Raw genomic sequence first — 23,039 nt, forward strand, 5'->3', positions numbered from 1 at the left:
GACTCTATGACCTACGGTATGTGCTTTATGTAGCATTTGGCACTGACTTTCACTGTCTTTTTCAGACTTGGATGTTATCCGTGTATTTTTTTTTTGTGACACGAATTTGTGCTGATACTTTTTCAAAGCCTGTCCTGTTAGAGTCGATATAAAGTGGCAGTCTGTTTCTTAAATATTAGGATTGTAGATATGGGTGGCTCGGTAGTTACAAACTAGGGCCACGTGCAGCTCCGAAACTCTGGCAAACTGGCTTTCAAAGCCCAGGCAACTCGATCCTACTGTGTTCATATTTCTTTATTCCCTGGTTTGTTTTGTTGAATCTGTGGAGGTTTGGGAAGGGGTATTCTGAGTGCCGTTGCCTCATTTGGTGTTTTGATTAAGATTTACCAATATTGGTAACTTGAAGTATATGTACATTAGTGGGGGGAAAGGGTTTAAACTTCATATATGGTTTCTTAAGCTTCATAAAATGCACCTATGTGGCTTATGAAAGCATGAGAATGGACAGTCCTGACAACACTTATAGGAGCAGAATTGTAATCTGCCTGTGTGTATGGTTATGATGTGAAGAAATTTGTGGGGCAGCTTTAATCTGGTTTCTATCAGGCCACAAACTGTCCAGAATTCCACTGTAAGAGAGCTCCATGTTGCTTTTCAACAGGATAACTGATGAGAGATGCCATCCTAGTGTAGGCAGTTATTGGGGACTGTTACTGTATGTCTGACTTATTAGTGCTTGCAAAGGCAGCAAAGAAATAACTTTGTACATCTGATCTGTGCTATATCTGAGCTGACTGCGTGAAAGGATTGGAAGGCAGAAGTTGGTATACGTTGAATCTGTTTCAGAGGTGTAAAACATGACACAACACTGCCAAATTTAGCTGTAGGACAACCTGCATCTGAAATGTGCTAAATTCAAGATCCATTTTTTTAAACATCCCTGGCAGCCACCTAAAGCTGGCATTAGGCACCTTGCATACCTTAATGAGGGTCGTAGCTCCTGTTTACCACCCTCTGCCAAATTGGAATACCCAAATTGAAACTCATGCTGGGCCTGTTCTGCCCAGGTTTCCATTACATGCATGTGGCTGCCACCTTTTTTCCCAAGTTTAATGTGCAGCAGAATAGCAAGAATGCTCCACTCTGCTCCATGTTACTCTCTAGGCCCATTGCCAGCCTGAGATCAGTGACCTCCTGTTATCCTCCTTAGACCCCCGCCCTGAGTCCTGTCTAAGGACTGTTGTCGGCAGGGCAAGCCAGCTGAAATCAATCCTGCTGAAATGGTCGAGCTGTCTCTGGAAGTGTGACAGATATTGGCAGCAATTAGCAGCCAACCCTAGACTTCTGGTTAGTGTGAAAGCAGGCCAAATAGCCAATTTCTGCACCTGAATCTTTCCTTTTGCTGTTAAATTGTGCTTTCTGAGCTGCAAATACTTGATGTTGGTAAACAAAACAAAATGTGTCCCATTTCCTACATGCAAGTCATCTTCAATTGCCACAACATTGAGCATTACTGGTGACATTTCGTGGAAGCTGCCAAATTCTGTTCAGCGCTACGTATTTCAAGCATTTTATGTTTACAGATTTTCAACTGCTGCAGGGTGTCAGGAAAAGAGGGGGCTGCAAAATTTTGATTTTTAATCAAGCCCCTATTCAAGAAATGAGGCAGACAGAGGCAGGAAACTATAGGTCAGTTAGCCTAACATCTGTCATTGGGAAAATGTTAGAATCCATTATTAAGGAAGTAGTAGCAGAATACTTAAATCACAATACAATCGGGCAGAGTCAACATGGTTTTGTGAAAGGGAAATCATGTTTAACAAATTTATAGGAGTTCTTTGAGGATGTAACAAGCAGGGTGGATAAAGGGGAACCAGTGTATTTGGATTTCCAAAAGGCATTTGATAAGGTGCCACATAAGGTTACTAGACAAAATAAGAGTTGATGGTGTTGGCATAATATATTAGCATGGATAGAGGATTGGCTAACTAACAGGAAACAGTTGGGATACATGGGTCATTTTCAGGTTGGCAAACTGTAACTAGTGGGATAGCACAGAGATCAGTGATGGGCCCTCAACTATTTACCATCTATATTAATGACTTTGAAGGGCAGACTGTATTGTAGCCAAATTTTCTGACGATACAAGATAGGTAGGAAAGCAAGTTTTTGAGGAGAACATGGAATCTTCAAACAGATACAGGTTAAGTGAGTGGGCAGAAATTTGGCAGATGGAGTACAATGTGGGGAAATGTGAGGTTGATACTTTCTACTGTGGTAGGAAGAATAGAAAAACAAAGTATTATTAAAATGGTCTGCCGAATGTTGCAGTACAGAGGGATCTGAGTGTCCTTGTACATGTATCACTAAGATTTAGCATGCAGGTACAGCAAGTAATTAGAAAGAGATTGGCCTGTATACTCCATCCTCCTTGTAGTAAAGGTAGGGGAGTCTTGCTACAACTATACAGGGCATGAGGCCACACCTGGAATAGTGTGTACAGTTTTGGTCTCCTTATTTAAGGTGGGATGTACTTGCATAGAAGGTTTACTAGGCTGATTCCTGGGATGAAGGGGTTTGTCTTATGAGGAAAGGTTGAACAGGTTGGGCCTATAGTCATTGTAGTTTAGAAGGAGAGGTGATCTTATTGAAATATATAAGATTCTGATGGAGGCTTGACCGGGTGGATGCTGAGGAAATGTTTCCCCTTATGGGGGAATCTAGAACTAGGGGGGCACAATTTCAAAACAAGGGTCTCCCATTTAAGATGGAGATGAGGAGGAATTTCTTTGAGGGTCATTAGTCTTGGAATTATTTACCCCAGTGAGCAGTGGAGGCTGATGATAAATGCCGAGCTGCCCAAATCCCAAAGGGAAACTTGAAACAGTTTTTGCAATTTGTACGGTATGAGGAGAGGTTCTGAAATCAGGAAATGATGTCCCAGACTACTTGTGATGATTTTATAGTAGAGTAAACGTTTATTAAAAGAATAAAGCAAAAAAAAAACCCACAATTACACTTAAACACAAGAATGGCTTCACACAGCATATAGTACTTTAAAACAGTTCCACAAGGTCTTGCCTGAACTACCCTCAGTTAACCTTCCCCTTTTCTGTTCAGCAATCCTTTTAGATTTATCCATATCCTTTATAGATTTTAAAATCTATAGAATTCCAGTAATTTTTACCACACAGTGCTTTTTTCCTTGGGGTGTCCTCTGAGGCTGACAGCAACTGGTTTTCCCAGTCTGCCTTGTTCACATTGTTTTCTGGGGAGGTGTGACCAGCTATCCTGCTGTCTTCTGGGAGATCTAAACAGCTACCCCTTCACATAGGCTTTAGTATTCCCTTAAATGCGTTCCTTCTCTTTGATTTCTCTATTGTCTCAACCAGTCTCTTTTTAAAAATGCTTTCTTCCCAGATTTAATTAGACCCTACTTTAACTCTTAGGCTTTTTAAAAAAGTATACTTGCCCTATCATTACCTTATTTACTTACAACCTGCATGTATTCCCCTCATAACCATTTTTACAACCTGCATGTATCCCCTTTTGAACTTAAACAGCTCAATTTAAAACTACTCTTGTTATTGTTTTATGCAAAATTCTGAATGAAGTTCCTCTTGGTTCATTAACATAGCAAAACCACTTTTTACTGTTGGCTTTAAACTCTTGCAGTCACACGGGCTCTTACTCCAATTGCCATATTTATACCCCCAACAGCCTGTATTCCAGCACAGAAGAAATATATCAGGGTTGTTAACAGAAGAAAAATATTACAATTTCTTGACACTGGGGCATTGAATATATTCAAGGCTGAGTTAGATTTTTGATCTACAAGGGAGTCGAGGGCTATTTGGGACAGACAGGCAAGAAGTGGAGTTGAGACCCCAGTCAGCTCAGCTATGATCTTATTGAATAGCGGAGCTGGTATGACGGGTAAAATGGCTCTCCTCCTCCTCATTTCTAATGTTCTTGTTTACAATAAAACCAAATAAGCCAATATTCTAGGAATGGCCGTATCTCCTCCAACATGCCAATTATTTTAGCCCTTATCTGGGATTGTCTCCAAATATGAACCCTCCCAGCAAGATGTAATTTCAGTTGGATTTCCTAGTTCATTGCCATTCCATCCTTTTGCCCTGATACTTGCATCTGCTACATTGGCAGTCTGTACAGACCGGGGTGGCTTCTGTAGGGCTGGAGTGCCTCGGAGATCCCAACCATATTGGAAGGGATCAAATGTCCTGCGGATCTTTGGAACCTTCTCCCGTTGCGTGCTGCAGCTGCTCACGTTTGACACGTTGGGGTTTGGGGTGGGTAGGGGGCTATTCGATGTTCGGCAGCACCTGATGTACTGGTGGAGTCGGGCTGCCAACTCTGGTTGAAGACATTCCTGAGATTTGATCATGTGATGTCAGATCACATGACCTCCACACACTCGAATTTACGGTATGGTGGCTGCGACCTCTGTATTTGAGAATCTTTATTTGCAGCTTGGCAGCAGTAGCTGTTGTGAGAAGTTCCAAAACCAGGAAGCCACCTGAGTGAGGAGAAACAGAGAAAAGGCAAAACCAATCTCTCTGCAGTCTGGCCCCCATTCCGCAGTCTCCCAAAGTAGTATTCCACCCCCTGCCCCACACACACACACACACACACACACACACACACGGGCAGTTCCTGGCTTTTGTGTAATGGAGGTCTCTTTACCCAGCATCTATAGCAACAGAGAAGCCCCTCTGTATGGTAAAACTGTGTAAGCATTCACTTCCAAAGATAGACAGATTTCTCTGGCACGATGCATGTTGAGTAGAAATATTCCTATTACCCAAAAGCCATTTTGTTTCTTACCCACTACTTCCTAACGCTTGCATGCACGTCCAATATTTTAATCTGTAAATGGACTCGATTCATTGAAGGTTGTCTATTAAAGGTTTCAAGAGGCAATTTGTACCTATTATGATGCAAGTTATTTGTGACAGTCAGTAAGAGTCTGTTTGCAGGCGTCCATTTTTACAGGGTTCACTGTACAATGAGTGCCTGACATACCATGCCATCTGGTGTCTGAAAATCAGAACTGCAACTACTGGCTATCTGTCAGTTTTTGGATTAAAAGAGATGAGAAGTGATCACTTAGCTGAGTGCAGCAGTTCATCCCTACGATACATTAACTTTCCCATCATGGCGTCTAAGTATATTTTAATTAAGCTCAATATTTTACCTCCCTTAGCTTAGCTCTTAAATTGTGCTCTACATTTTTAAACAGTATTATTTTTCTTAGATCTGTTTTAAATTTCTTACTAATTTTCACTTCTTACTTTAAAAGCAATTATCTTTATTTTATCAAGACACTTGATATTTTATGTACCTCATGAGGTCCCTTATTCACATCATTTACAACTTTCTTTTCAGGTCTTGCAGCTTCTGTTTCTCTAACCTTTTATCTAATCTCATCACTTGAGATCGGCTCAGACTCTTTCTGTACCCTTTCTAATATTTTGTGAAGTGACCAAGAGTATGGTTTCACTAGTACATCATAAAGCCTTACTGTACTTGACTTTGTAAATTTACTCCTTCTCTAACAGCACTCCATTAGCTTTTTTAAGTTGCTTTGATATATGCTATTGCAGCTCACTTTCAAGCATCCCCATGCTTATGTCCTAAGCTTATATCCTATTTTATCTTGATCAATATGTAGTTCTTTATCTTTACCATATTCCGTTCCCTTTGCTGTGTGCGTGTCCAGGTTGATAACCAAGATAAACCATTTCGTAAATGTGTTTTCACATCTGTTGTTAGTAGATTTATTCAATGCGATTCCTGTATTGTTTTTCTGTTAGATTTATTCAATGTGATTCTGGTATCTTAAGTGCATAAAGATGCTCTGGCATATTGAAAGAGGTGATAGGAGAAATCAGTGGCATTTTCAATAGTTATGGTTACCCTGAAAGGTTTTGAGTGGGGCCTTAAATCCTGGGATTTCGCAAAAATTTTAGAGATCAAATTACACTGTAAAGACTGCAGATTCTGACTTTTACCCTGCTTCTCTTTTAGGACACAGAAGAGTTTATATTACCAACTGGAGCCAATAAGACTCGAGGAAGATTTGAGCTAGCTTTTTTCACAATTGGTGGCTGCTGTATGACTGGTACGTTTGGGGTTGAGATTTTTGTGATTAGATCAGTCATTCCTGCTACAAACAACAAATTAAGGTCTCTAGGACCCAACAACGATCTGAGTCCTGCCTGCAAGTTGTCGTTAAGTGAGGCTCTAAAGAAGACTGAAGGAACAATAATGCAGATCTAAAAGAGGGACAGCCTTTTAAAACTGGGACAAGAATTGGGTTGGGTTTGAGCAACAACTTTGCATCAAATCTGGCGTATGTCTAAATGAGAGTACTTCAGGGCACTGTGATGAGAGAGCCTTGGCCTCCAGCAAGGCTGTGCTACCCTCCCCTGGGATTGCATGGCAGCTGCTGACTTTACCTTGTTATACTGTCTCATTTAATCTATTACCTTTCCCAAAAAAAAAACACGCCTTGTGGTAACCTGTACAGATAACTATTTCACTGCATTCCTGCCACATAATAGCAGGTTTGGCAGGAAAGGAAAGATTTTGTAAGTGGAAGGAAGTGTTTGCAGTTCCAGGTGAAAGTTGAGAAGAGATCTGCATTATTCTCTGGTTAGCAGCAAGATGGACTTTCTTTCTAAAGAGGAGGAGCCTCCCAAATTTCTGATTCTTCTTGCATTAATTTAATCCCAATCCAGTTTGCAGTGATAATCATGCCATATTTCAGAAGAGCTCCTGATATTCTGAGTTGGTAGGTTCGCAAACAGAACCCTTGTCGTTGATGGATGCAGTAGATGGGTGCTTTTCACTGAATCTGATAGTGCTTTAACTGACCTGGGAATACAGCTCAGAGGACATGCCCATACCCATAGTAGCTCACTTTGAGAATGGGTAACTTCTTGCGCATTTAGTACCAGCTCTGAAATGTTTCTCTGGGAAACTGAGTTTGACATTTGGTTATAAACCTGGAAGTTGCCTCTGTGTAATAGTTTATAGCTCTTCTCTGTTTCATCAGGTGCTGCTATAGGTGCAGTAAATGGCCTGCGTCTGGGATTGAAGGAGACTCGTGATATGGCTTGGTCAAAACCCAGAAATGTTCAGTGAGTACCCATTCATGTGAGACTGCCTGCCCTCGTGTCTGTAATGGAGAGGGAAGGCTGCAAGAGTGTGGACTGTACTGCTTCTACTGCGCTACATCTGCTCCTAGTTCGTATGTAGATCAGTGTGAAGCTAACTCGATACAGGCTGAATTTGCAATATATAGAGGAAGTTTGAAACCCTCGTAATATTTCTCTCATGCTGGAAGGAGCACTTGTTTGTTCGTCAGTGTTAAATTCTGAAATTGTTCTGGAGTTGCTATATCCCCCACTGTCTTATAGCTGGGATGATTGGCTTATTTAAAAACTACTATGTATCTGCTCTACCACCCTGTTTAATAACTTGTACCATGCAGCATCCTTGACAAGAGAGCGAGCAACCTGAACCTAGGTGAAAATGCCCCTGATGTTGGCCTGGAAAGTATCATTTTGGTGTCTGTTCTGATTTCCTCCAGTGAAGGAGAGAATTCCACTGTTTTTATGTGGTAACCTTTTAGCAGCTATAGAATCTGGGATCCCTCGGGGGTCGTGTGGAAAATCTCTTGCATTAATATACCCTTGATTTTTTTCTTGGGAAATTTTTTGACTTTTGGCATAACCAAAATAGACACTGTTTAGTGGTTGGTTGAATGAAGGGTGGCTATTGAATTATGTCCAACTACAAGATGTTGACATGGGTTTGATCAGCAAATGATGGAGAAACAGTTTTGCCTGCTCTGAGCAGATGAGAAAGATGTGCCGAGAATGACTTGCAAGGACGTAAGTTCCACAAGCAAAGCACAGGTATCTGTGAGGCAAGGGTGTGCAATTATCATTTCATTGGAGCAAAACCCTAATGCTATGGAGCACAACTATATGTTTATCTGGCTTCTGCTTTTGCTTGCTCGTGTAATATGTCAGTCTTGATAAATGCATACTCACCCTATCTTTTTCTACCTCCGCCTAGTAACGTTGCAAACTTAATTGCCCAAATATTTTGCAGCATAAAAACACAGGAGTCACCTTTATGGAACTTGTATTTATATAGCATTTTATTATGCATGGGAAGTCCTAAGTACTGCACAGCTGTTGAATTACTTCTGTAATGTGTTACAGCAATATCCCACAAAGACCAAAGTGATAACTGGGCATTTAATGTCAGTTAAAGGGGGAATGTTGGCTAGGACAGGGGAAGAACTCACCACTCTTCCAGTAGTGCCATGAGATCTCTAATGTCCACTTAAACCACAGGAACAGGGAAGCTTGTCTTCTTTAACATCTCAATCTAAAAGATAACATCTTTGGCAATGCGGTACACTCTCATTACTGAACAGAATTAGTCTGGTTTGTGATGCAAATCTGTTGAACGCCCCACCCCCAGCCTTCTGACTCTGAGGTCTGTGTGTGTACTTGCAACAGTTTTTCTGATATTTAATCAGGTTCTTGTTCCTCCAATTGTGTTTGCTAATCCCTATTACCAAAACGGCTGAGTGTTTTATCAACTGAGCCAAACTAACCCTGGTTTTCCACATTTTAAAATAACTTGTGTTTCCTGTCCATTTTCACAGGTTGTGTAAGACCGGTAATTGAGATGTTTAGCCTTTATTTTAGTACTTCAGCTTTTGTTTATTCCAGTCGAAGACGGAACTGAGATCCTACACGGTATAGCATTCTGGCATCGCCACAGTACAGAATCCTGAGTGAAGAAAAGAGTGAGGTTGAGCTTATTTGCATTTCACATTCTGTGGGCCAGCTGTGAAGCAGAAAACATAAGCTATTTGCCTGCATGCCCTTGTGTTGAAGGGGTGAAGCAGTATATGTATTGTGGCTGTGACTCCCATTTGGGAACAATAAACATGAGGAAGGAGCAAATGAATTTTGAGAGCTTTAGCTTTTGTCCAAAACAGAAGGAAGTTGTGGCAGGGCTTGTTTTCACCCCTTGTTCTCGTGTTCTTGCAGTGTTGCTGAGTTGGTAGTTTCTTTATCAGTTGGATCTATGTTTTATTGCTGACACCGTGGGCACAAGATGTTTAAATCATCCTTTTAAAGTTAAAAGTAAATTACATTAACTTTGCTCATTCCAAATACTGAGACCTGGAGAAAATGTTGGTCCTGACCGACTACTTATGACACACTTGGAAATATAGTAAACAGTGAGGAGGAATGTAGCAGACTGCAGGAGGAGATAGACTGGTGAAATGGGCAGATACATGACAGTTAAAATTTAATGCAGAGAAGCGTTAGTGATGCATTTTGGAAGAATGAGGAGAGGCAATCAAACTAAATGGTAGAATTACCATTTAGAATTTTAATGGGAGGCGATAGCGGAGTGGCATTGTCGCTGGACTAGTAATCCAGAGACCCGGGGTAATGCTCTGGGGGCCCGGGTTCGAATCCCACCACGGCAGATGGTGGAATTTGAATTCATTAAAACATCTGGGCCATCAGCATGAGCAAAATTGTACTCAACCACAATCTGTAACCTCATGGCCCGGCATATCCCCCATTCTGTCATCAAGCCAGGGGATCAACCCTGGTTCATTGAAGAGTGCAGGAGGGCATGCTAGGTGCAGCACCAGGCATACCTAAAAATGAGGTGTCAACCTGGTGAAGCTACAACACAGGCCTACTTGCATGCCAAAGAGCATAAGCAGCAAGTGATAGACAGAGCTAAGCGATCCCACAACCAACGGATCAGATCTAAGACTGAAGCGTACTGAGTGGCTGCTCCATCTCGGCCTCCTCTGGAGGTCCCCAGCATCACAGGTGCCAACTCGATTCACTCCACATGATATCAAGAAATAGCTGACGGCACTGGATAGTGCAAAAGCTATGGGCCCTGTCAATATTCCGGCAATAGTACCGAAGACGTGCTCCAGAACTTGCTGCGCCCCTAGCCAAGCTGTTCCAGCTACAACACTGGCATCTACCCGGCTATGTGGAAAATTGCCCGGGTATGTCCTGTCCACAAAAAGCAGGACCAATCCAACCTGGCCAATTACTGCCTAATCAGTCTACTCTCCATCATCAGTGAAGTAATGTAACGGGCCATCAACAATGTTATCAAACAGCACTTGCTTAGCAATAACCTGCTCACTGATGCCCAGTTTGGGTTCCACAAGGGCTATTCAGCTACTGACTTCATTGGCCTTGGTTCAAACATGAACAAAAGAGCTGAACTCCGAGGTGAGGTGAGAGTGACTGCCCTTGATATCAAGGCCACATTTGACTGAGTGTGGCATCAAGGAGCCCTTGCAAAACTGGAGTCAATGGGAATCGGGGCGGGGGGGGGGATCTCTCCACTGGTTGGAGTCATGCCTAACACAAAGGAAGATGGTTGTGGTTGTTGGAGGTCAGTCATCTCAGCTCCAGGACATCACTGCAGGAGTTCCTCAGGGTAGTGTCTTCAGCCCAACCATCTTCAGCTGCTTCATCAATGACCTTCCTTCCATCATAAGGTTAGAAGTGAGGATGTTCACTAATGATTGTACAGTGTTCACCATTCGTGGCTCCTCAGATACTGAAGCAGTCCATGTCCAAATGCACCAAGACCTGGACAATATCCAGGCTTGGGCTAACAAGTAGCAAGTAACATTCACGCCACACATGTACCAGGCATTGACCATCTAGACCATTGACCAACAAGAGACAATCTAACCATCACCCCTTGACATTCAATGGCATTACCATCACTCAATCCCCCACTACCAACATCCTCGAGGTTGCCATTGACCAGAAACCGAACCGGACTAGCCATATAAATACTCTGGCTACAAGAGCAGGTCTGAGGCTAGGAATCCTGCGATGAGAACTCACCTCCTGACTCCCGAAAGCCTGTCTACCATCTACAAGGCACAAGTTAGGAGTGTGATGGAATATTCTCCAATTGCCTGGATGAGTGCAGTTCTCACAACACCCAAGAAGCTTGACACCGTCCAGGACAAAGTAGCCCGCTTGATTGGCACCACATGCACAAACATTCACTCCCTCCACCCCTGACGCACAGTAGCAGCAGTGTGTACCATCTATAATATGCACTGCAGGAATTCACCAAGGTTCTTTAGACAACACCTTCCAATCCCATCTAGAAGGACAAGGGCAGCAGATAGATGAGAACACCACCATCTGGAAGTTCCCCTCCAAGCCACCCACCATCCTGCCTTGAAAATATATCACCGTTCCTTCACTGTCGCTGGGTCAAAATCCTGGAACTCTCTTCCTAACAGCACTGTGGTTGTACCTATGCCACACAGACTGCAGCGGTTCAAGAAGGCAGCTCATCACCACCACCTCAAGGGCGACTAGGGATGGGCAATAAATGCTGGCCCAGCCAGCGAAGCCCACGTCCCGTTAATGAATTTTTAAAAAAAAATCTCTCAAACTCAAACGCACATACATATACACGTGTGCACATTTGCACGCACGCATGAGCGCACATGCTATTTAGAAATTGGTTTCACAGTTCAAATGGACATAATGTGTATGTTTGTAGATCTGTGGTCACACTTAGGCCATCGTTAACAAGATTTTACTGTTAGGCTACACAGATTAGGAAGATTGTTGGTTTGTTCTGGACTGATTTAGCTGATTATTAGCTAAGGGGTTAGCCTCGGGCTAATGTGCGGAAGAATTAGTGATGATTCCAAAACTATTTGTCCCTTTTCAGCAGTTCTAATTGGAAAGAACTTGTGGGATGCTGGTTAAGGACAGGATTAGGCTCCACTCAGACTTGCTTTATTATTTTCTCCCCTCCTCCTGGACAAGATGCTAGAGGGCTGCTGGTGTCTATAATGTACCAATTGTAGGTGGGAATATCTTAAGAGTCCCCACTATCATTACGGTTTTGGGAATACAGCACTTTGGGAACTGGGTCATCCAACTATCAAAGCAAATGTTGGCAACTAGTTAAATGATCACTTCCTAGAATTTCTTAGCAATTAGATCATTGCTATTCAATATGCAAGGCAATATAATTTTCCTAAGGTTGTCAAACCTTATACCAGGTGTTATTGGTCATTGGGAGGCTGCTTCAGACCATGCAGTGAGTTTGTTATCCATTTGATGCACCAAACCCAGGACAGTAACTCCTGCCCTTTTCCTCAAAATAACAATTACAGGAACACTTCATTGTATCCGAGCATCCCCTTTCTGATTGTATCTTTCTCCTCTCCGAACTAAATTTCTTCCTCATTGTTGGATAATCTAGAAAGTGAGCGTAATGGAACTGCAGGGACGAGCATTTAATTTTTGAAGTTGTAATCCAATTCTCAAAATGCACTGTACTCCCAAACGCAGACATCTGATTTTATATGGTTTTTAATTTTTGAAATTGCTGTCTAAGGAAATAAAGGGAAGAGGCTGGATGAAGAACATGTAATTAATCTCCTATATAAAATGAGTATGATTTCTTGTGGGCGTTGCACTTGCTTTCTGCTGCACTTCAGTGCTTACATTTTAGAAAGGAATCAGATGAATTGACACATCTTTAAAATTATGATGGGATTCAATACTGGAGGTGTTTCCACTTGTGGGGAGTCCAAACCAGGGACTGTAAATCTAAGATTGTCACTAGTAAGTCCAATGAGGAATACTAGAGAAATTTCTTTACCCAGGGAGTGATTAACATGTGTAACTTGCTACCACATGAAATAGTTGACATAAATAGCATAGCTTTATTTAAGGGGAAGCTGCATAAGAAAATGAAGGAGAAAGGAATAAAAGGATAAGTTGAGTGTGCAGTGTAGTAAGGGGCAAGGAGGTACATGTGGAGTATAAACACAGACCAGTTGGACTGATTGGCCTGTTTCTTTGCTGGAAGTTCTGTGTACTGTCTCCACTGACTCACTGTGAGCATCGTCACAGGAGGTCTGCTGTTGATCGATTACAAATCTTGAGAGCAGCACATGGTTGCTGTCACGTTTCAGTGCTCCGCCAAACTGCCCATTGGAGATCTAATATCCCGTAAACACTTTTTAAAATTTCTATTATCCCAAAAAAAACCCATTGGCTAAATTAAGTGGATAATTATGGTCCTATTTTCTTGTGGAGTGTGTTAACACCACTAGAATTAAAATGTGTTTGTCACTTTTCCTTCAAACTTTAAAATTGGTCACTTGCTCAAAGCCGAAGATTGTAAATGTTTCACACGTCAGTGCTTTGTAAAATGGGTTCTGAAGGCAAATATTGATGCTTATAGTCCAATTGCGTTTACTTCCTAGAATTTCTGAAACTGAAAATCAGGAAGAAATGTTGTTTTTTCAAAGGTCGCCTGGTTCTGTGTCAGAGGGTTATGAGTGTCAGAGGGTTATCAGACTGGTCCTGTGTCAGAGGATTATCTGTGTTTGTGCAGCTGTTCTAATAAGTGTACCATTACACATGTCAATCTCTAGTGTATATATCCATTGGGCCAGATGACCTGTTTCTGGATCATAACTTCATTTTTAGTGTGTTTGTCCTGATCCCAACACTGCCTCCTCACCCCATACCTTTCTCCCCATCATCCCCTGTCCCAGGGCCAGTGAGATTAAGTTGAAAACCCATACACAGCTGCCTCGCTACTTTTGGTTGCTGCACATTAGAAAAAAAACTCTCAATCATTATCCCTTGGTTCAAAGTGACCCTGAGCTATGCACATCCAGGGTTGCGGTTAACTTTAGAAAAATCTTCTAAAACGACTCTCAACAAAAGGCTCTTAACCAACCCTAGACTGGTGTTTGAGGCCTTTAAACCCCTGAACATCCTCCCATTGAATACAATATATCTGTGCTTCAGGTTTATGGTACTAGTGCAACTGGGCTTTCAGTAATGCTGAAAGAGTAAATCACTGTGCATTAAATGTTCTCTTTTTGGGAAGTACAAGTGGGAACCGCTTGTTCCGACTGATGTAAAAAGGCCTAACTCCGTGTCTTTGAAGTTGATGCTAATCCCCTCAGTAGCAACAACCAGGATAGTCAACGATCGGCAGCCTGCTGTGGAGTCTGACAGTGTGAGGTGGCTGGGTTAATAACTTGAAATCCCTGCCATACCTTGGCTCCAAATGTAAAGGAGTTCCCTTATCACTGTAGGAGGCCATTCTTGTGTTTCTTTTAAAGTCGATTGAGAACCTTGTCTTTGTTTACCTGGTCCTTGACATTTATTTAACTGTGGTAAAATGAATGATTTTATTGACTGTAGCTACTGATTTTAATTTTGTTTAATAAATTATTAAGTCTTGCTATCAAACGCTGATTATTTAAACAAAAGTGATGCAATTATGTTTCCATATTTGTAGTCACACTTTTAACTTATCATTTTGAGATATGTAACTGTTAACGGAATCTGCTGTTGGTGAAAAATATAATGGTTCAGTGAGTTTACTTTGGAGAACGTTCTTGTCATAGGCTGGAGTGCCTTAATAATATGTGGCCTATTGAGCTGTGGGTAGAATTGTTCCTGAAACACTGCAGTTGATTGTAACTGAAATTGATCCCAATAAGACTGTCCCTTTTGTCATTAAGTTTAGCCCAAGCTTCCCACTGTACCCCCACTTTCTCCAGAATCCTATTTCGTTGCCTCTCGAACTCATTTTTACTGTTTGCTTCAGTGGTGTTCCTCGAATAACTTCCATTTATCTGTTAACCTTGTGTAAAATATTCCTGCCTCAATTCTCCAAGTACACCTAATTTTTGAAATGGTTCAACTCTTTATTAACATGATCTGTGTGTATCAGCTTTATTAAATGCTATGCTATGCCTACCATTGATTGTACAAATGCCTAACCTGGGCAGTTTGGAGTACTCAGCCTTTCAGGCTGATGATTGCTGGGAGTTTTGCAGCTTCCTTTAGAATGATTTTGAAATCACTGTTCATGGAACCTTGCGAGATACATCCCTGCTTTATCCTTTTTGTGGACTTCAACAGTGGCATTACATTATTTTCAATGAGCTATGCTGCCCAGGTCCAACCCCTCACTAAGCTCTGCTCTATGAGGCCTAGTGTCCACCAGCAACCCATGTCCCAGGATATTCATTTCAAAATCCTCACCCTTGTTTAAATCCCTCTCTCAGACTTAACTCCACCTTTTCCTTCCAATTACAGCGAATATTCCTCCTCCATACATCCTGCTTTTCTCTCATCCTGGCAGCCATCTCACTATCAAACCCTGGAATTTTCTGCCCAAACCCCTGCCTCATATCCAAATCATTAGGAGCTATTAAAACCAACCTGGCTACACCTCCCATTATGCCCCCTAACTCCTCCCCTCAGCTGGCCTGCCCCTCCATTTTTGGAAGGTCTTGCTTAGTTTAAGGGTGCTTGTAGAAGGATAATTCAAAAAATTATAAATTTGCACATTGCAAGCTTGTTTGATTGTTTAAAGGCCTCAATCTAAAATGTTTTGTTTTGCAGAATTCTGAACATGGTCACAAGGCAGGGAGCTCTGTGGGCCAACACACTTGGTTCCTTGGGTAAGCGTTCAAGCATTTGTTTTTCTGATTAGAATAATTCACAATGTCTGAAATGATTAAAAATTGCTTTGTTATTTTTGATAATTCTGTACTCTACGGATGCAAATGGAATTAAATCCGGAGAAATGTGAGGTAATGCATTTGGGGAGGGTAAACAAGGGCAAGGGAATATGCAATAAATGGTAGGATACTGAGACCGGTAGAGGAACAGAGGGGCCTTGGAGTGCATGTCCACAGATCCCTAAAGGTAGCAGGACAGGTAGATCAAGTGCTCAAGATGGCATACAGGAAATTTTATTAGCCTAAGCATTGAATGTAAGATTGGGGAGGTTATGCTAGGGCTGTATAGAACATTATTTAGACTGGAGTTGGACTATTGCATATAGCCTGATCAGTGCATTACAGAAAGGATGTGATGGCACCAGAGAGGGTATAGGGGAGCTTTAGAATGTTAGTAGGAATGGAGAATTTTAGTTAATGGAAAGATTGGATAGACTGGGTTTGTTTTCTTTGGAACAGAGGAGACTGAGGGGAGATTTAATTGAGGTGTATGAAGTTCAGGGGCCTAGATAGAGTGGATAGGAAGTATCCATTTCCCGTAGCAGAGAGGTCAACAACCAGGGGGTGTAAAGTAGTTGCTAGGAGGATTAGAGGGCAGTTGAGAAATGTTTTTCCCCCAAGGGTGGTAGGGTGTTTGGAACTCACTGCCGGAAAGAGTGGTAAAGGCAGAAATCTTCATTGCTTTTAAGATCTTCTAGACTGTGTAATATAGTCCGATGCCTGAGAATTCTCATTCCTTTAATTTATTAGCCCAGGTCTTTGAATTACTAGTCAGTACCATAATTATTACATTGCTGTACCTGTATGGTGTGGTGTCCTGCTTCATGTTTTCATCGTCTACATGTATATTCATGACTCATTCACTGTGTGCTGTACTCGAAGCTGCACTGGCATCTTTGTTTGTACAGTACTGTCTGGCTCTAACACTTATACCTAACTGTGTCTTTATGCAGCTCTGTTGTACAGCACGTTCGGTGTTGTCATTGAAAAGGTTCGAGGTGCAGAGGATGATCTGAACACAGTGGCAGCGGGGTCCTTGACTGGCCTACTCTACAAATCCACAGGTAAGTAAGTGTTGGCATCCACGGTCTCAATAATCTGGGACTCAGTTTGCTCATTGAGTTGTGTCTGGTTAGTTAGCGCTCCAAAACTATTACAGAATTGGAGCTACGTGTGTATACGTTGGAAGAAAGGTGATGTATGCCAGTTTGTTGTAGAGTCTACTTCCCTAATCTGCAAATTGTTGCAGTATTTTTGGTTTGAAAAATAACTTTACAAATCAGAATTCTAAAATTGTGTAAAAAGAAACAGAGATCCTTTTATAGTGTTGACTGCAAGAAGCTCTGAAATCTCATTGATTCTGACCATCAAGGCTGTCCTCAAACGTGCCATGTTTGTTGTGTAACATTTATCTTTGTTTAGCAATTGTCATTATGCTGCTGTTTAAAAAGAAGCAATAAGAAATGAATACAATCATTAACTGGTCAAGGTCTAATCTCCAGATGAAATGAAGCTTTTTGTAATTCAGGAAATTTATTAGGTTTGCAAAATCCCTTCTTGTGGGGTGGTCTACTGATAATCTAATTAGGTACTTTTGAGACATTAAGGGGTATTGCAAAAATTGATCTGATACCCCATATGGGCAGCATTTACATAGATATTCAGGTATTGTGGAATATTGGATCTTTCTCTGCAGTAACCCTTCAGGTGATTGCGTCCTGATGTTTGTTTTTAGATTTTCAGCCACAAAATTTGAAACTGGTGCATGCATCAAACTTTATACGTATCAGCATTTATACATCAAAAAAAAGGCTGATGGGTCAAAACGATATCACAGGACAATGATGGGTGTGCGTTTTTCATGGATCTTACAGCTGCATCAGTGCTGGTGCGAGCTGCACACCTGTTCTAATCCAAATTTTGTTCAGGGATTTTTTTCTGAAACGAACTTTCCTTCACCCTTAAGTGCTCACCTCTCCCTCTTGTGAAATATTCAAATGCTGTGTCAAGTGAAGGACTGATGAAAAGTGATATCAAACCAAAGAAAGCTGCTCACTTTGATCAATATTTTGCTCACAGGACCAATCCTGATTTGCTGCAGGTTAGGAATGATCTAGAAATCTGCAAACGTTTACCTGTTAGTATTCTCCTGGGGGTGGTGTGGGGTTGGGGGGTGTGGGATGGTCAGGAGGAATGCAGCCCATGAAGGGTGAATCTTTCACACGTGTCAAGATAACTGGTCTGAGTGGGCTCCGACATGAGGAAAATGATCCATTGCTTTCATACATAAAGACACAGACAGGAGAGACCTATCATCCGCTCAATCCAGTTATCCCATTCCTTTAGATCATGACTGATTTGTATCTTGACTCCATCTTTGGTTCCATAACAATTGATAGATTTTTTTATTAGGTTAAGGTATCAATCTCAGTTTAGAAATTGTTAATTGACCTAGTCTCTAGTCTGATCTATTCTTTAGAATGGCAAATTTAAAATAAAACTATTTAGGTGGGGACAAAATAATTTGTAGCTTCAGTAAGGACATTAGGTTAATCAGGACACCAAAGCACATGCAGCGAGCTTGAGAGGCATTGAGATCTCTGCTCAAAGCTGCCAAAATCCAAAGGACCCATTAAGGGAATACATATTTACAGTTGGTGTTAATTCATTTCCAGCCATTTTCAGACTTTAACCCAATTTTAAATAGCTGTATTCATCTGGGACTAACCTTTTCCAAATCTGATAGCTCTCAATCAGGTTTCCTGTGGGGCTGTCTTCTAACAGACACACTGATTGTTGTGAAGAAGCTTTCTGATGCATTGAAGAGCAACAATGAAATTTAGCAAATGTCTATCAGATGAGTTAGTGAATACTTTAGTATTGCATAGATCTGGAGAAATACTTCCAGCATTTTCCTAGGCTCCCAGTGCAATAGTGTCATGGCCATGTTAAAGAAGATAGAGCAGTTTGTCAGCAAGTTCAGGATTCTTTCTCCAGCCTGTGCTGTGTTAACTGATCTCGGCCAGTGTGGCAAAGCGGTTGCTACAGTTTATTTTCATGCTTTTGGGATAAGCGAGGGAATAAACTAGTTAGGGTTCCTGTTCCCGGTCACCATCTAGTTAACCGTGCTGTGGAATTTTTGTGCGGCTATGTGAGGACAGCACCTGGATGCTTCAATGTGCCCTTAACTGCCACTGCTTGTGATGTCACCATCAGATAGACTGCACCGTTTATGATACAAGGATAATTTTTGTGTAACTCGATGTATACACAGCTGTGTGTACAATCTATCTCAACCCTGCACAGCAAACTGCTGACCTTGCTGGCTGAGCTATCAACAGAGATACATGCACGCACAGGCTTGTTTGTATCTGATTACATATCAGTAACAGGCAGAGTGAGAGGGGCCAAGGGTGAGGATATGTTCTTTTACATTGAAATTTTAAACTTGTCTCTACCTTTTTGTTCCTGGAAGTATACCACACCATAGCAGTACAAATGTAGAGGTGGTGAATGGATTGCATTCTGTGATCCTGTTAAGAATTTATCAGTTGCCCTCAATGTTTCTGTGGCAAAGCATCTTTTATTCCATTTGAAAATTGGTTCCACCCCCACAACCCCACCCCCCCCATTTTCAGTCCACCTCCCATTGCTGAGGGGGTTCTCAGACTGCACCTAAATAACCTGCCCTGTAGTCTGAGATGGGACTTGATCATCATATGTGACCCTGTTTTTCCACCCCTTTCTTTGAAGCTAGGCAGGGAGGTGATCAACCTCCACACACTGCCTTTCTGCATGATGTGACTAGAATCGGGAATCTTGGTGCTAATGTATGTTCTAGGCCAAGGGAGACTTTTTTTTTGGGCACTAAGGGAGTTGAGGGATATGCGAACAGGGTGGGAAAGTGGAATTAATGCAAGTGATCGGTGTGATCTTATTCAATGGAGGAGCAGGTTTGAGTTGTCTGGGCTATCCCTGCTCCTGTTTATGTTCTCTGTTCTTTTCACTATCATCCTGTCTGTGCCCTGAAAACATCTTCCCGTTGTTTTTTTCTCTTGTCCCCTGAACAGAAGCCTTTGATTTCTTGCTGTTGTACACAGGTGCTGGTCACTCTCCAGTACTGTGTATGGTATTTTGTATGGATGTCAACTGTGGGAACATCACAACTAGCCCTGTCCTCATCTGCCACTCCCGTGTGTGCTCCCTGTAGGGGCTGCTGGCTGGTGATAGGAAGTAGGAATCATACCATTTATCATTTTTAGAAGGCAGAGTACAACAGAATGCAATTCCAGTCATTCCTGCTGCCCTGCACGCGGGTGGGGTGGGGCGGGGGGTGTTGAGGAACATTACACTGGCTGCAACCTTCACACCAGCAAGTCCAGTGACAAAGGGTCCCTCACACCAAGGCACTTAAGTTTGAAGGGTGAAAGTAGGATCTTTACCATCTCTGTTGTAGTATGTTGTGGAAAAGTAACCGTATTTAAACATGGCGCATTGTGTGGGTCAGACAGGAGCTTGGGCACGCTGAGCGGCAAATGGTTTGATTACTTGATGCTCCTCTGATAAAGGGCAGGCGTCACCTTGTCTATCAGCTGTTCGACAGCTGGAAGTGAAACTACCGGAGGTGCTGACTCAGGAGCCATTTTGTCAGGGTCACTGCAGTTTGTTCCTGTTTGTTTTTGCCCATTTGGGTTGGGGAATCAGTGAAGTGACTGTCCATGGAGAATGCTGGACCTTTGTTTAAACATAAAGTGAGAAGCATCATAATTCCACAGTGATAATCACTTGTGTTTGATCTTGTATGTGGAAGAAACATTACTGTCAACTGGCAGACTGAAGAAACATGGAATCTAAGGATCACAGCTTAGAAAGAGGCTATTTGGCCTACTGTGTATGTGCCAGCTCTCTGCAACAGCAATGTATAAGGAGGAAATGGCATAGTTTTGAGTACCTGCACCATCAGTACACCTTCCAGCACTTGCGAACAAAATGCTTTAGCACTGGGGCACAGTCATGTGGTCACTCATGCCCTCTTCCCAACCAAATAATTCTGTGGTTATATAATGCCAAAAATACAATCAAAGATTGGAGGGATCCCCATCCAGTAGTGATAGGGACTCTCATTTGCAAGGTAGTGTATGCTGTCCCAATCAGTGTTAAATTAAAAGGACAAAAGGAGAATAACTTTGGGATACACTATAAAGTTGAAGTCCGGGCAGTGTTGACAAGGTGCTGGTGAGGAGGGCACATAATTGGACACTTTTTCCAGTTGTGCCCAAAGATGCAGTGCTACTGGCAAAAGACAATTCATCTCACAGTGGGACTGCATCTGGGCCAGTGCTCCTAACTTTAACTCATTGTGTGCTACTGAGGTCTATCCAACTAAGATAACCATCCCCCACAGGTGACCTCATGGACCTGCTTTACTGGAGTTCTGGAGAGCATTGTGTATCAGAAAGGAGTGTGACTCAACAGCAAGAGGCTTGCAGTCCACATCCAATGTAATTTTTTTTTTTCCCCCCTTTTCCTCAGCTGGACTTCGTGGGGCAGCACGGGGAGGATTTGCTGGCTTTGTGCTGACTGGACTGTACGCTCTCTACAACAACTGGGACCATATAAAGGGTGTGTCAGTGCGGCATTCCCTCTGAGGCTGCAGTGTGGGAAGAACCATCGGGAACATTTGAATAGGTGTGTCGTACAGTGAATGAGACCTGAATCCAGAGTCGCATCTGAATTTTAAAAAAAAATTCCTAACTACCACTTTATCCCTAAATTTAGTGATGATTTGAAGGTCACTTGCAGATGTTATGAGTGGATAACGTTGCAGATGAGCAGAGTCGGCAGAGGTTGGAGATGCCATTAGTTGCAGGAGTGAGATCAACAATTATAATTCTGATGGATCAGTGCAGAATAAACCAATGATTTTACTAGAGCAGTTGCAAACTAATTAGTCACAACCTCCATTAGCAGGAACTGAAATGCTGCAGCAACATTGGAGCAATGCAGTCAGATTTTGGATTGGATTCCAGTCATATGGGTTAAAGACCCCTGTTAACTTATTTTAAATGGCTAATATTGCTCTCAATTCTAAGTCTGAACTCGATAGTGATAATATACCATGAGCTGTAGTTGCTATCTATTGTATATTAAATTCTGACGATAGGTAATATCTCAACCTCTGTGATGAACTACAGTGTTCTCCCCACCCGAGCCCCAGAGAAAAGTGTCCCTGATCTGTGTATCCACATACAACAACCTTGGGAATTAGACTGGTTGCACACTAATTGTTCTGCTGGCCTCCAGTGCAGAAAAATATTTTTTCATTTAAATGATCTGGCAAATAATTATGACAAAGGAACTGATCATATGAACTGAATGGTTTCCTCTCATTCTCTGTATCCTGTAGCACTTGCTGAGAATGAAATGGCTAACCTCATGATTTGTGCAATAAAATCCAGCACTTCCCCCTGGGTTGCCGGTGAGTGTGGATTGTTATATGCCATAGTCAGTGTTTATATTTGTATTCTGGGGTTTGGCAGGGAGGGGGACGTTGCTGGTCCCAACCTGCTTGTTTAATTTGCGATCATCACTCATCACCATGATCATCAAATTCTTTCCAAAAAGGAGAGAAATCCTGCATTGCCACCTGTTTTACTGATGTACTTCTCTTTATTATTAGAGCTGTTATGAGTACTGAAAAGTAATTATGTACATGTGAACTTGGCATTGAAGAAAAGAATAAAACTGCGACCTGAGGTATGAGAACCAAGATTGAGAACTAAGAATAGACAGATGTTGAGATTGGGGCCCTGAGCAGATTACCCCAACATGGACAAAGCCCCACAGCTGACCTGAGCTATGTGAGTGCTTAACATTGCAGGAGTGCCTGGAAAAGGCACAGAAACCATGGATGCAGAAAGAACATGTTGCTCTGTATGCTACCCAAATTATTTAGGCAGAATTGTACAGCCCTTTAACCATGTGATGTTTTTATGAAGTTTTGTCTTTTCCAAGTTATTCTGTTAGAGGAATCTGGTCACACTGTATGGACAAGCATAGCACAGAATAAAGAAATGCTATTTATTGTTTAATAAACTGATGTTCTGAATTTTTTTGGACTGATTGTTGCACATTTTGAGCTTAATAAAAACCACTTCATGTTTACAAGATTCAAAGAATTACATTCATTTTAACACCAGGTTAAACTATCTCACAGCATCTTGTTTTATTGGGGATACTGATTGTCATATAGGCAAACATGACAATTGCGCTTATCAGCAGGCTTCTGCAAACAGCAGTGAAATGATGAGTTATCTTTTTGACAAAACAAAAACAGAAATACCTGGAAAAACTCAGCAGGTCTGGCAGCATCGGCGGAGAAGAACAAAGTTGA

The 23,039-nt window shown here is 41.9% G+C and overlaps 1 protein-coding gene across 1 annotated transcript in view; it reads left to right on the forward strand.

Moving 5' to 3' along the window:
• Positions 1-22,741, forward strand: part of timm23a (translocase of inner mitochondrial membrane 23 homolog a (yeast)) — a 33,740-nt gene extending 10,999 nt beyond the window's left edge. Inside the window, exons 3-7 of the mRNA XM_078530680.1 lie at positions 6,052-6,145; positions 7,082-7,166; positions 15,528-15,586; positions 16,600-16,710; positions 21,179-22,741. Of these exons, the coding sequence (XP_078386806.1) occupies positions 6,052-6,145; positions 7,082-7,166; positions 15,528-15,586; positions 16,600-16,710; positions 21,179-21,294 (465 nt within the window). The 3' untranslated portion in view covers positions 21,295-22,741. The remainder of the gene's footprint in view (positions 1-6,051; positions 6,146-7,081; positions 7,167-15,527; positions 15,587-16,599; positions 16,711-21,178) is intronic.
• The last annotated feature ends 298 nt before the right edge of the window (positions 22,742-23,039 follow it).

The sequence above is a fragment of the Cetorhinus maximus genome, chromosome 27, assembly GCF_964194155.1.
Source record: "Cetorhinus maximus chromosome 27, sCetMax3.hap1.1, whole genome shotgun sequence".
Lineage (NCBI taxonomy): Eukaryota > Metazoa > Chordata > Chondrichthyes > Lamniformes > Cetorhinidae > Cetorhinus > Cetorhinus maximus.